General features: G+C 46.0%; 1 protein-coding gene across 1 annotated transcript; it reads right to left on the bottom strand.

The window, feature by feature from the left end:
- Window positions 1–5,853: 5,853 nt before the first annotated feature.
- MTRES1 (mitochondrial transcription rescue factor 1) lies at window positions 5,854–10,423 on the bottom strand. Its single transcript, XM_055713553.1, has 4 exons — window positions 10,265–10,423; window positions 8,316–8,754; window positions 7,408–7,480; window positions 5,854–6,320 (listed from the first exon to the last, which is right to left on the bottom strand). The coding sequence occupies exons 2-4, from the start codon at window positions 8,744–8,746 to the stop codon at window positions 6,144–6,146; spliced, it is 681 nt and encodes a 226-aa protein (XP_055569528.1). The 5' UTR covers window positions 8,747–8,754; window positions 10,265–10,423; the 3' UTR covers window positions 5,854–6,143.
- Between the last annotated feature and the right edge of the window lie 2,870 nt (window positions 10,424–13,293).

A 13,293-nucleotide genomic window follows, 5' to 3' on the forward strand; every position in this document is an offset into this window, starting at 1 on the left:
ACTTCTCACTGGTAGTGATAGTCTTATTTTCTTACAGAAGTTTCTCACAGAATACATAATACTCATCGTTATCTTTGTCACAGCTCATACAAACCCTGTTCTGAGAAGCCAGCTCTCCTGCAGCAGTCCTGGCTGAAGGAGCTGCCCTGGGCTGGCCAGTCTCAGCACTGGAAGCAGATGGCTCCTAACAAAATCAGAACTCTATCATACTCATTTTCCTTAAACTTCATCTGACTGGCAGGAGATTAGCCCCTTACACTGTATTATTTTTATCCAGCCTGTTTGTTTTTGTAATTTTCTAGATGCTGTCCTTTCTAGTTAGTGGCCATAAAAGCCTGAGACATGGGCAGACCATCTGCTTACTCCATTTCCTGATCTGTTCCATGATGGGCGCTGTGGTCCCCACTGAACATTTTTCTTTCATTAACAATTCAGAAAGAAGAACTTTGATTCTTGCAGGAAGTGAAGAGCTGTAATAGCCAAAAAGTGGGCAAAATCACCACGTGTCCAGTCACACTAAACTTTGTGTTAATAGATGGAAACAAATTGTGATTAGTGAAGACTGGAGGAAAACGGCTAATTAGTATCTCCCCACCCCCAATGTCAAGTAATCATTCCCAGTTTCTTTCACAAATTTCATTATGGCAAAACAGTTGTTTGTGATTGTTTCCAGAGGCATTTTGTAGTCTTGTGTGTTAGTGCTCACTTCTCTGGGAGTCAAAATATTCCTTTAATGTTAACACTTTGAGGACTGTACCACTTTGGTTAGCTGGTAAGGTCATGTGTTAGCAAGGTCTACAAACGTTTCCTGAAAAAGAAAAATCCAGAGGTACCTGTCAGCAGCAGGAACGAATCACTCAATAGGATCACATCCTACATGTGTGATTTGATCCCTCGTATAAAACCTAGAGTTTGGGTTTATGTCATGTAATGCTCTCCCTTGTCTCTTGCTCTCTATCTCTCTTGTTCCAAGAATTAAAAAAAAAACCAGGGTCTCCTTGAAGTGCTTGTCTATATATACGTTGAATGCTGAAGTACTGGAAACAAGAATTTTGGCTTCAGCATTACTCAGATTTGCAGGGCTCCCACGCATCCCCCTTTTGCATTCCTTTCCCCACATGCTATCATAGAATGGCCACTGCAGCTGGCCTGCACAGGCGGTTGGGTGCTGTAATTTGGTAAGCGCTGAAGGTAGGCTGTCCTGTTCTGATGTGCCATTACAGAAAAAAAAAACAACAACAAATAAAACCCAGAAACACTTTGATGCTTTTCTGTTCTAAGGAAACAAGAACTACCTATTATTTTGGGGGCCAAAGGAGTCAGAGTGTAATCCCCCTCCACGTTGATCTGTAGGCAGCAAGAACTCAGAACCCGTTCAGGAGTGTCAGTATGTGCCTGCTTTAGTTGCCCAGGCTGACTCTTCTGCTAGACCTGAGTCCAGCTCCTGTGTAAGCAATTCCCCAATATTCCTTCACAGGATTCTCCCGCACCCTGCTCCATAACGCAGGCTGGCCCACATGCAGCAGGTGCTGCAGCATGTAACGTTGCTCCTGCAGCAGGTGGAACATGCAAAGCTGTCAGATAACGCTGGGTGCTGTGCAGTGACAGCTGGGTCCTGTACCCACAACCTGACGGTGCCTGCCTCTTACAGGACCAGGCAAATTCTAGATCAGGTTATCCCTCTGTGCAAGGGCAGGGATGGTGGCCATTCTGGGCTCCACGCCTGGCAGCCAGCATAAGGTTGGATTCGTCCGTGGTTAATGCAGACGTAGCTGGGACAGCACAGTCATCTCGGCAGCCTCCAGTGAACTTAGTCACGTGTCAAGCCGTCCAAACTATCCTTTATGACCTCTCGGCAGTATCTTTGCGAGGAAGCCCTTTCATGTAGTTCCTCCACCATGCAGATGCCTGTATCCTGGAGCAGGAAATTCATTACAGCAGTGAGAGAAGGGCAGAAGCGATGATCATTTACCCATTCACTGTCCGTACCCAGAACTCTTGAGCAGAAGGAAAAGCATGTATATGTCTCCCACCACTCAGCAGTCAGTGGCAGTAGCAATTTTGTACTTGATTAGTGGCAGTCTCCGTTTTAGGAAGATCATTAAAACTTCTGTTTGACCACTTCTTACTACTTTGACGTGTCCTTTGACCAGACACCTGACCATGTTATCAGATGAACTCCATCACCTTCCATTCCCAGCTGATAAAGGGAAGATGCACAGACGATTCCCGAATAAGTTTAGGTGTCCTTTACATACACACATTCTATGTGAGCCTACTTTGTCTAAAAGCCACCTGAATGTCCGGCAAAAACTGTGGCTGTGATGTGCCTGTTCCTACACCTCTGAGAACTCATACAGGCTCTGCTCACCTGGCACACACATCAGTCATTAACCAAGCCTTGTCCTTCTTTAGCTCACAGTCCAAATGTTTGAAGGCTGCAGAAACAAGCGCAACCTGCTCAGCAGCATCTGGCCCCAATAAAAAGGTCTGATCAATACAGAGAAGCTTATCCAGCACTGATCAATGTAGCTAAGTGGAACAGCTACTCACCTTCCTGCTGTCATAGTTTCCCTCCGAGATCACCCTGCCTGTGGCTGAAGCTTTTTTTTCCTGAAGCCAATGGGTACAGTTCTCTCTCCAACTATTTCAATCCTGAATCCACAGAGGGTGCTCCCAGCCATCACTTCATTAGAAAGCCTGCCTTTGGTTTCCTTTACTGTGCGGATACCGCTAGTGGATCAACACTTAAACCAATCAAAGCCCGCTTCTACCTTCCATCTGTCAGTGAAGACCTGGTTTTGGTAGCAGTCACGGAATAACACAATGGTTTGGGTTGGAAGGGACCTTTAAAGATCACCTAGTCCACACCCCCTGCCATCAGCAGGGACATCATTCACCAGACCAGGTTGCTCCAAACCCCATCCAGCCTGGCCTTGAACACTTGAGGGATGGGGCATCCACAGCTTCTCTGGGCAACCTGTTCCAGTGTCTTACCACCTTCATAATAAAAAATTGCTTCTTTATAACCAATCTAAATCTACCCTCTTCTGGTTTAAAACCAATGCCCCTTGTTCTGTCACTACAGACTGGTAAAAGGTCTCTGTCATCATTAGGAAAGGGCAAGCTCTTGTCTACTTTACTTCCCAATAGACTTTTGCAGAAGTTAAAATCTATGGCTCTGGCCTAATACTGTATTCATATTCTGTGCAGCTCAAGAAGTTACCCTGCCAGTGCTCTGTCTTAAGTCATTGGCTTTCAGGGATGCAGCTTTCTTGCCCATCTTGGATGCCAGGCAGACGTTGGCTTTTTTTGTTGTTAACTGTTTTTATCTTGCACAGAACAGACTCTTTCAGAAACTTAATTCCTTCATGTCTGTACCTTGGCTATCCCCAAGCCCCAAAGCATTCCTGGGGCTCATGGATGGGGTCCTATTCTGGCCCTATAAGCGCTGGTGTGTAAGCTACTGCTGCTGGAGGCGGCAGGCAGTGTGACCACATTCTGACAAGCACTTAGGTAACAACTGGTCACTGACCAGCAACTGGAGCTCACTGACATATTGCTCATAACACATCTTTCTGTCACAGCACTCTCAAAACTAGCCGGCTGCAACAAGGCTTTTACCATCCCATACCAGGTTAACTTCAGTAAGTGGCTCCCACACCTTGCCCCAGCACAGCCACCAATCCCCCACAAGGTTTCAACAGTTCATCTACTGTTCATGCTGCTTCTTCATACTCTTCAGGCTGGTCCCTCTGCTTCTTGCCTCTGCGGCATCATTCTTGTCTCCATCCAGGGCACTCTCTCTTCTTCCTCCGCTTCTTCCAGATCTCTCTTCATCCAGTGCTCCTCTTCCATACCCCTTAGAGCTATTCAACTACTTCACAGAACCAGCCACAGCTGCACCTTATCCCATCAGCCAGCCTACCACCCCTGAAGCCAGCTCACAGCTGTATATTATCAATGTTAATTAACCCAGTTTCATTCCTCCACATCAGGGGTCCTCAAACTTTTTAACCAGGGGGCTGGTGCATGGATGCAGTGGCAGGCAGTCATCTGCGGCTGCTTGGTTCCCCCCCAACCCCCGGTGAGGGGGCCCGGATTGAGGACCCTGGGAGACTGTATCCAGCCCACGGGCCGTAGTTTGAGGACCCCTGCTTTACATCTTTCTACTTGTTTCTCTCGGTGACCCTGGAGATTATGGGAGCCACTTACAATAGCAATGGTAGGTGGGATGGGGGAGCAGAGGATGCAGCTCATCTCTTTATTTCCATAGCACTTGGTGCAAGCTCCAACAAAGACGGTGGAGACAGCAAAGCCCGCAATGAAAGTACAGCCTGCCATGTTCCTCTGGGTGCTTGCTATGCTGAATTCCTTAACGTCTGCAGTATAAGGATCACCAAAATCCCCTAGGAAAGCTTTCCAGGATCATGTCTTCTCAAGAACCAATGTTTTTAAAAGGTCACTATGCCTTTAAAATATTAACTACACATATATCTGCATCTTTAAGCATCTACACATTCATAAAAAAAAGCCCAAAACAGCACAGATTTTAGTTATGCCTAAAGAAAGCTAGAAATTACTTTAAATCCCACACACAGTAGCCACCACTTTTAAGGCTACAGACAGCAGCAGGTACAGCCTGCTTAAACAGTCATCAAGTAACTGTTGGCAATTGAGCCCAACAGTTCCCATGCACTCCTGACCAGGTGAGCAGTATCGCTTCCTCTCACCTCGGAGACAATTTATGCAGTGAAAACCAGTCATCGCTTTCCCAGAGCTTTTATGCTTACCTCATAGTCTGATGCTTAACCAGAGCACTAGGTCTGCTTTGTGAGCAACAGTTCCTTGCCAGTGCATTTAGATTTCAGGAACACCAAAGAAAAAGTGTCCTGGAATATGCTCCTGCTGCCTACTCTCTTCTTCCCTCTGGGCTCTCCAGAGCAGGTAGGGAGCAGACCATGGACTGGACGAGCAGTAGCTAGCTGCTCCTACTGGCCAGTTGTCCTACACACACACACCTGCTTGTGGCTGTCTAAACACATAGAATAAAATCTCTGCCTGTGCCACAGTTCACACAAGTTGCTTGTGTTGGGAGACGGATAGGTTGTAACGCAGGGGTCTTCAAACTACAGCCCCCCAGGGTCCTCAATCCGGCCCCTGGTATTTACAGCCCCCCCCGCCGGGGGTTGGGGGGGAAAACCAAGCAGCCGCAGATGACTGCCTGCCACTGCATCCGCACGCCGGCCCCCTGGTTAAAAAGTTTGAGGACCCCTGTTGTAATGTTTTCAAGTGTGAACAGTTACTCCAAAGATGCCTGTCCTAAGTTGACAGTATTTTCCTGTAGTAAGACAGACGTGAGCTTTTCACCACAGTATGGTCTGACCTTTGCTTGGATCTTTACATCACCCAAGTATTAAATATTCTCTTAAATGCCACACTGAAATGAATATGTGACAAGCCAACATTTCATTTTTGCTCTGCACGGCTACTTAAATACTAAAAATCAGCAGTACTACATGCATATCCTCCCTGATCTGCCTTCTCCCTGAGAGCAATCACTGCCATCATTCATTCTGTGGCACCGTGAGGATTCCTGCTTAGAAATACACAGCTGCAATCAGTATCCTTCTGTATTCTTGGTATAGCAGGAGCGTACAGAAGCACAGAGTTGGTATTCTTAACCAAGACCAAACCAATAATGAAAGAGGAAGCAATTTTACATAACTGGGGGTTTTATCCCTATCATCCCTAACTATTTCACGAATCTAGAGAGAAAACTAAGAAAGCAGTTCTGCTTGTGGTACTGTCAGCTTTAATGTAACCTTTCCAATGAACAAAATTAGACAGCAATTAAACACTGATCAAATTAGTCTTTATTGGTTCATTATTTCTAACATCTGTAAGGGAACTGCCTGGAAACGTAAGGGTTGGTTCTTTTATCCCACAGTACCATGAAAGAAAACTAACAGCAAAAAATGACAGGCTTATTGTATGAATATTGATGTACACAGCAGAGGGAGCTAATATTCTGACACAAGCCCTTAAAAAAGGGTACTGTAATTTTGTTTAACCAAAATTCATATTTAACAACAAATAATGGTTTTCTGCAAAAATCTTACAGGGCCACATGCAACCCACTGTTACTTAAGTACATCCTGTTTGGGCACCTTTAAGTTTTTCCAGCGCCTCAAAATTACTTTGTATTTTTCACTTTCGGTTTTGTTAGATACTTTTTTAAAGACTACCCGCATAACTACAGCAGTTCCTGTTTCTTTATCTTCACCTACTATGAGATCCAGGGTGTCACCAACTTTCACCTGGAAACAGAAAGAGAAGATGAGTGATTATTAACATTCCCTGGGGAAAACAAATCCCCACAGTCTACGTCCAATTTTAATTTTGTTCCTTTCGTTCCGTTTAATATCCTTATCTCACAGCAGCAGAGGAAGGCAAGCAATACTAGACCGACTGACTATAGATCCTCCAGCTATGAACATCTAGGCAAGCCCTGGCAACAGGCAATTAAATCTCACAACTTTCTCCGCCAAGAGCTTTACCCTTCCTGTTCTACAACCAACACCTAACTCAGTGAAAAAGGTGTAACGTGGTATTTTTTTTTCCTGAAGGGTGTTTCCTGCCAATCTTTTTTTTATCAACGCTGACACAAAACAGCAAAATGCAAAGTTCTCCCTCCTGCCTTTAAAACAGTTTAAAGTGTTTTAAAAACCAGAGCACTCTTCAACTGCTTGTGCTCCTTTCAAGTGTCACAAAAGCAGTATGCCTATCAAAAACTAGCCTTAACTTTAAGGGATTGGGTACTAAACCTTTTTTTCCTATTGTCCTTTGATGACACCACCTAGGATCACCCTCACAGAAGGGGTGCATACAAATATGTCACCATTCTGGTGAGCTCTGCTGTAAAAGAGTATGGGCTGCAACCCTTCTGGCTCTTCTCCTAACTGCGTTCCTGTGTGCTCTATTACAGGTACAATAACATGTCCTGAGCTACCCCAATTTCAATCCCTTTCCATCATCAAACTTTCTCTTTTTCTTTAATCATGTGCCTGCTCCATCAATATCTCAGATGTAATAATTCCTACTCCATCAACCTTGCATATATATCATTCATTTCCTTCAGCAACTTGGAAACTTCTGCCCTTGCTGCCGTCTGCCTTCCTCCTGACTTTCAGCCTTAGATTTTACTCTAAGAACACAAGTCTCCTGTCTCCCCTAGGGGATAATAATGTCTTACCCAGGGAATCACAGTCACACACACACACAAAGCTGGAAGTGGTGTTAGCAACGCTATTCATTCACCTTTGCAGAGCGATTTAGGGAGAAGAGGTCATGCCTTAGTTATTTTCTTACACTTTACAAAAAGATTTAAATTTTAAAAAGTCTTACAGTTCTACTTTTCTTCCATAGTTTTTCTCCATTCAGCCTGAGTTCATTATGGTAGAATGCATCTTCTACTTTACTGAAGAAAAACAAGGTTTTATTGCATTTACAATGTGCAGCAGACCAAATGCAATTGTTTCTTTGCAGATACACAAGAACACCATTCATGTGCAAGGCACATTTCCACAACTCTAATTTGCGCAGAAAGGATACCTTTATTTAAGGTCAGGAGAGACTTGAACTGGAATTAAAGAAAAAGTCTTTCATAGATATTAAAGGAATAGAGTATAGCTGCTCTGTGCCACAGGTGCAAGCAATAAAAAGTCATTTCTAAAGGCCTGTCCCCTGAATATCCAACGAATAATGTCCCCTTTCCTGCACCGCCCAGTTTAATAATTTTTAAGTGATTGCTATACTAATACTCTGTTCTAACAACACTGCAATATAAGGCTTCTGCAGGTTGCATTAGATCAAACATTGTGATATATTTATAGACTGCACATTAACCTGGTTCACCTGGTATGTTAGGTTTATACTTACCGTCTCCTATTTCTACAGCCATTATGTAGCATATACTTTACTCCCTCAATCTCAGATTAGATATTTTTGTATTACTTAGTACAGTATTTTGCATTTTCTTCATTTTAAATGAATAGTGGCTGATAGAAAATGCCTCCACAGCAATCTTAGAAATATCGCAGACAGTGAAAAGCAGAAAATAGGCTCTTTCAAGGGAGGTAGGGTAAAACAAACGAGAACACCCATACAACCGAAACATATTTTTAGACAGTCAAGACAGCTACACCCAAAGAAAACTCACATACTGAGTTATTCCAGCAACAAAAGGGTATCAAACCTCAAATTTTAGATGCATCACATCTTTCTCATCAGCAGGTTGTTTCTTCCTTACTTACTTTCTTGCAATGTCTAGACCAGCTTTCATGATCACATCGTATCGAAGAGACTGCACTACTTTTTCAAGATCCTTGTAATCTTTTACTACATTTGGGTCATTTTCAAATTCATCTTCCCAATTGCTTTCCCCTTCATCTTCATCCTCTTCTTCCTCTTCTTCTTGTACGGTTTGTCTGCTCCTTTTAGAGCTTTTGTTACTTTTGTTCCGCAGAGAAAGTACAGAGATATACTCTGGGGAAAGTTTTAGTGCACAGAGTTTTACTGGGGAAAAACTGAAACATCTTCTGTAGTTTACTGTGCTTGCTTGACAGCTACAGAATACACTTCTCCTCCAAGAGGGATACAGTTTATTAGAGGGGAATTTCTCCCACAGTCCAAACCAGACATTTAGTTTTCTAAAAGTAGTGACGGGGAGTCTGAAGCCAGTCATAGCATACCCTAAAATAAAACAAACATTCATATGTAAAAATTAGCAACTGCTCTGACTATTGGAAGGATTTCTCCAGGTATGGCATAATAGTTACCGCAAAGATTATTATCTTGTTCCCCACAGAGCAGTACATCATCTAAAAGCACAAGGCTATATTGACTTTAGGATCTGCCCTTCTCCTACGCTATCCACCATTACAAAGAGCTAAAACACCACATGAAAAACAAACACTAAAACCCCCAGCGGAATACTCCCTTCGTAATTCCTTTTCTGGTGTTTAATATTAACTGTCCAACACATTTGTGGCATTTTCCTCCCTACATCTGAAATACAATTCACAAAATAAACAGAAATGAAGTTAACTATGTTATAAAAACCACAGGGAGACCTACATTTATTATCACTCACTCTCAATAAAAGCAGCTTGCTCAATACTGCAAGCAAGTAAGCCCAGAAGAGTCAAAAGCTGCTTGACTTCAGCTTCTGCTCAGACCACAACACTCCCACATGGCAGAATGCTGCACAACGTTCTCCCACTTCTCTGAATGGGAATCAGCATTGTGCTAGCGTTCAGGAGAAGGAACACTCCTCCATGTACCCCAACAGGACGGACACCAGCAACAACCCTCTCATGTGCTAGCTTCCCAGTACTACTGCCTTCTGGAGCAATCTCTAGCCTGGGAAAAGCAGGTGAAAACACCCCCCAAAAACCCCAAATGTCTTTCAGCTCTCTTAGAAATTGATTTACAGTCCTTCCTAGCTAGGTGGGGCACTGGCTTTTATTATGGCCTTGGAAGTGTGGAAACGAGCGTTTCTTCACAAAACTAGGGTTTGTTTTCCCCACATCCAAGTGAACTCGGCCGAAATCTGAATGAGGCACTTTTTGTGGCCCGCAAAAAGCCCTGATCAACGAGTCAGTTACCGTCCAAATAAAACCAACCACACCTCCCTCGGCTTTCTGTATTTAAATATGTGAACTTAAAATATATAACACATGGTTTAAAATTTAGGCTGGTGCAGTCCTCGCTGAAGACTTACGCCTCTCCTCAGTTGGGGGACAAATTCCTAGAGGAGTTATTTGAAAGTGTAAACAACTGTAATTACTTATTTTGGCGCTCGATCTTTGCTCCGCGTTGGGCGCCACGGCAGCCCCTGCCCGGGGCCAGCAGCGCCCCCGGCGGCCGCTTCCCCTCACGGAGCCCGGGCGCGGGTAGGCCGGCCCGCCCGGGGGATGCGAGGCCGGGCGCGGCGGGAGGCTGGAAGCCCGTTCAAAAGCAGGTGGCCAAGCCGACGCCAGCCTCCGCGGCGTGCGGTGGGGGCCCGCAGGCCACCCCGCCCCAGCCCCAGGGACGGGCCCTGGCCCGCCGGTAGGGCCCTCCGGTGCCGGGCCCGCCGCGGGCCGGAGCGCCCGGGGAGCCCCGGCTTCTCTGCCCGCTGCCCCAGCAGAGGCCGGCCGGCGCCCGCCCCCGCGCGGGGAGGCCCGGCGGGGCCCGGGGCCCGCGGCCGAGGCGCGATTACCTGGCTCCTCCAGGCGCCTGGGGCCCGGGCCTGCCGCTGCCGTCCCCGCGCCGCCGCTCGCAGGCCACAGCGGAGCCGCCTCAGCCTGGGCTCGGCGCCCTCTACCGGGGCCGGCTCCCGGCGGACCGGCTGCGGGCGAGGTGGGTGGCTCTTCCCTTCTCGCCGCCCCCTGCCCGCCGGTTTGAGCGCGGCGGCCGGAGGGAGCTGGGAGGGTGCCGGGCTGAGGCGGCAGCGCTGCCGCCCGCTCCTCAGCCCCGCGGCGGGAGGTCCCCGGGAGGAGCCGCCGGAGCCCCTTATCCCGCCACCGCCGCTCTCCCGCCCCACCGGGATGCGGCCGAGCTGATTCCCCATCGTTGTTTTTTCCGGTGTTGGCTCTTCCAGCGTACGCTGCTTTCGGCAGGGCCCGGCAGACCGCGGGCTTGCCTGCGGGGGTGCCTGGGCAGCATCCCCCGCGGCGGGCAGGGCCCTGCCCCCCCTCACCGCTCGGCCTGCTCCCCGGCTCTCACACTCCAAACACTCGGGAGTGGTTATGTTAATACTTTTCGTATCGTCTTGATTTTACATGCCTTTCATCACTCCCTTTGCAATACCTGCTGAAGTACTTTGCTTCAGGCCTCCCGGCCCTCAGTGCCGAGGGCCAACCCGTGTTTTCAGCCCCTCAGGCTCTGCCCAGATGCCCAAACCAGAAGACAGTGGAATTCTCTCACTGGGGACATGACTCCAGCAGATGCTGAGGTTTTCTCTGACCACAGATTAATTTGAAAGGCTTGGTCACCATAACAATCTAATCCAAATCCCATTGTGGCCTGGGTTTCCCCTGTCCTTATCTCTGCTACTTTCGTTCCCATTTTATCTCACTCTTTCACTCTGCACCTCTGTTACTGGTGGTAATTCATAATCCCTTTCCTTCGGAGCTCAGAAACTAGGAGAGGCCCATCCTTCCAACTGCCTTCTCCCAGCTTTCTCTCTGCCACGCACCAGCACACCTCTCTTGGTGCTTCTGAATGCTCTGGTGGCTCAGCCTTTGGGGAACTCTCTGCATCCATACAAAACGGGTACAAAATGCAGCCCCAGCAGGTTGGCAGCATTTTGTCCTGATGTAAACGGCTGTACACTGTTCAGGTTAATTTTGACAAATGAAATTGCTTCTCAGCTTTAAAGTTCTGCTTTAAAATGCCCGTCACCTCACTCAGCAGACTGATCCTCCCTTGGAAAATCACCAGCAAATACGGCAAGTGGTGCAACTGTGGAGCTACCGGTGCACAGCAGTTGTGCAATTAGTACAGACATTATAAGTGATTGCTTAATTTTAACCCTGTATAAACTTTGTCATAAAACATTTGAATGAGAGGTTTTTATGTCAGGGATATTTTGTAATGGAGCAATTCCTTAGCAAAGCTGTTTTCTCTCTTTAGAAACCTCACTGGGAAGGAAGCTGTGAACATCTTTATGTCTTTGTGTATGTTGAATGTTCCAGTGTCCAGTTCTGTAGGATTCTGATCAATTTCTCTTGGGAATATAGCTGTTAGCTTTTTAGCACTTCCCCCCACCCCACCTTGTGTCTAAAAAATAAACATACATCTTTTTTGAGGCAAAAATACAGCTGGTAAGAGTAACGTTCTTGCATTCATAGTGGCACATAGTGAGTCAGAACAGAAATGAAGGTCCGAACGGTGAGGATTCCTTGAGCAGAAATGCTACCTCCTCTGTGGCAGAAAAACCCACACCCAAAACCCAACACCTCCCATCCACCCCACCCCCAGCTTTCCATACACCCTATTCTTTTCAGAGCTCTTAGGTCTCATGCAGGATTAAAGTCACACTCTAACTTTGCTAAAAGGAAAGATAACTTACTCTTAGTAAACAAAAGTATGTGTTAGTGCTTTTCTAGGTTAGTCTGGCATTATATATCCTTATTGCATCTTCATATTGAAAGGCAAGGTAAAGAACATGCCTAAAGTCACTCTGTCTTTTATGTTCTTCAAATATGATAATATAGCAACACCTTAAAAACCAGAAAGTGATCAATTCACCATTGGGTATCCTTTCCTGCAGGCCTTGCAGTTTGCAGAAGGTTAATAATGCAGTGCTCAGACAGGTCCCTCTCCATCAGAGAGGAAATGTAACTTGGATGTCATCAACAGGCATCGTGCATCTGATTTATCTCATCATTGCACAATCGCAAACAGAGACACCACTTCTGTCATGCTTGCTTCATTTTCTAGTCCACCTACGTGGGCCATTGTTCTAGTTGCAGTAGTTAGAAGGTACATCATGTTTCTATTATATCTCAGTCACAAAAGAAGATGCTTACCAAGGTTTTTGACAGGATTCATTCAGCCCTATACTGTAGAGGAGCTTCAGTGTCACTCCAGTCTCCTTGTCATCAGATTCCCTCCATGCCACATAGTAAGAAGGGCTGTGATCGTCTTTAAGATTTGTGCTCCAGTTGTGAGGTCTTGACAACTTCCAACCTGGGACATTAAATGCATTTGTAATGGCCAAAAAGGCAACGATGAAGTTAATGTTCATTATTCCTGTTTTAACTATATCAAATTGTAATTGCAACCAAAACGTTCCGAGGGGTGAAAACCAATATCTAATTTTTCTCTTCTTCCAGTTTACCATTAGATGGCAGCGAATAGCTCCCTCGCAAAGCTGCCAGGCTGCGCTCTCCAGAGGCTTTGCTCCAACACGGGGTAGTTAGACACGTATGTGACAAGGCTGTTCTTTAAGCTGCTTTCAGGCAATTTGAAGCTTTTTATTTTTGTAAATCGTATGACACCTCAGCAACATACAGTCAAAAGTTTCAGCTTTGGTTGAAACCACTGATCATTCATCTCTGGCAGAAGAGTGGTGGTCTATGTATCCTTTTGAAGTCTGGGTGAGAAATTAGTCTGACCAAGATGTATTCTTCTTCCCATGGTTATTGTAATAGAATTATTTTTATAAATTTTTCCCCGCCCCCCCCCCCCCCCCCAAGTGGAGTCATCTTCTGTCTAGCATCTTCTGTCTAGGAAGGGCAATTC

The sequence above is a fragment of the Falco cherrug genome, chromosome 6 (assembly GCF_023634085.1).
Source record: "Falco cherrug isolate bFalChe1 chromosome 6, bFalChe1.pri, whole genome shotgun sequence".
In the NCBI taxonomy this organism is placed as follows: Eukaryota; Metazoa; Chordata; class Aves; order Falconiformes; family Falconidae; genus Falco; species Falco cherrug.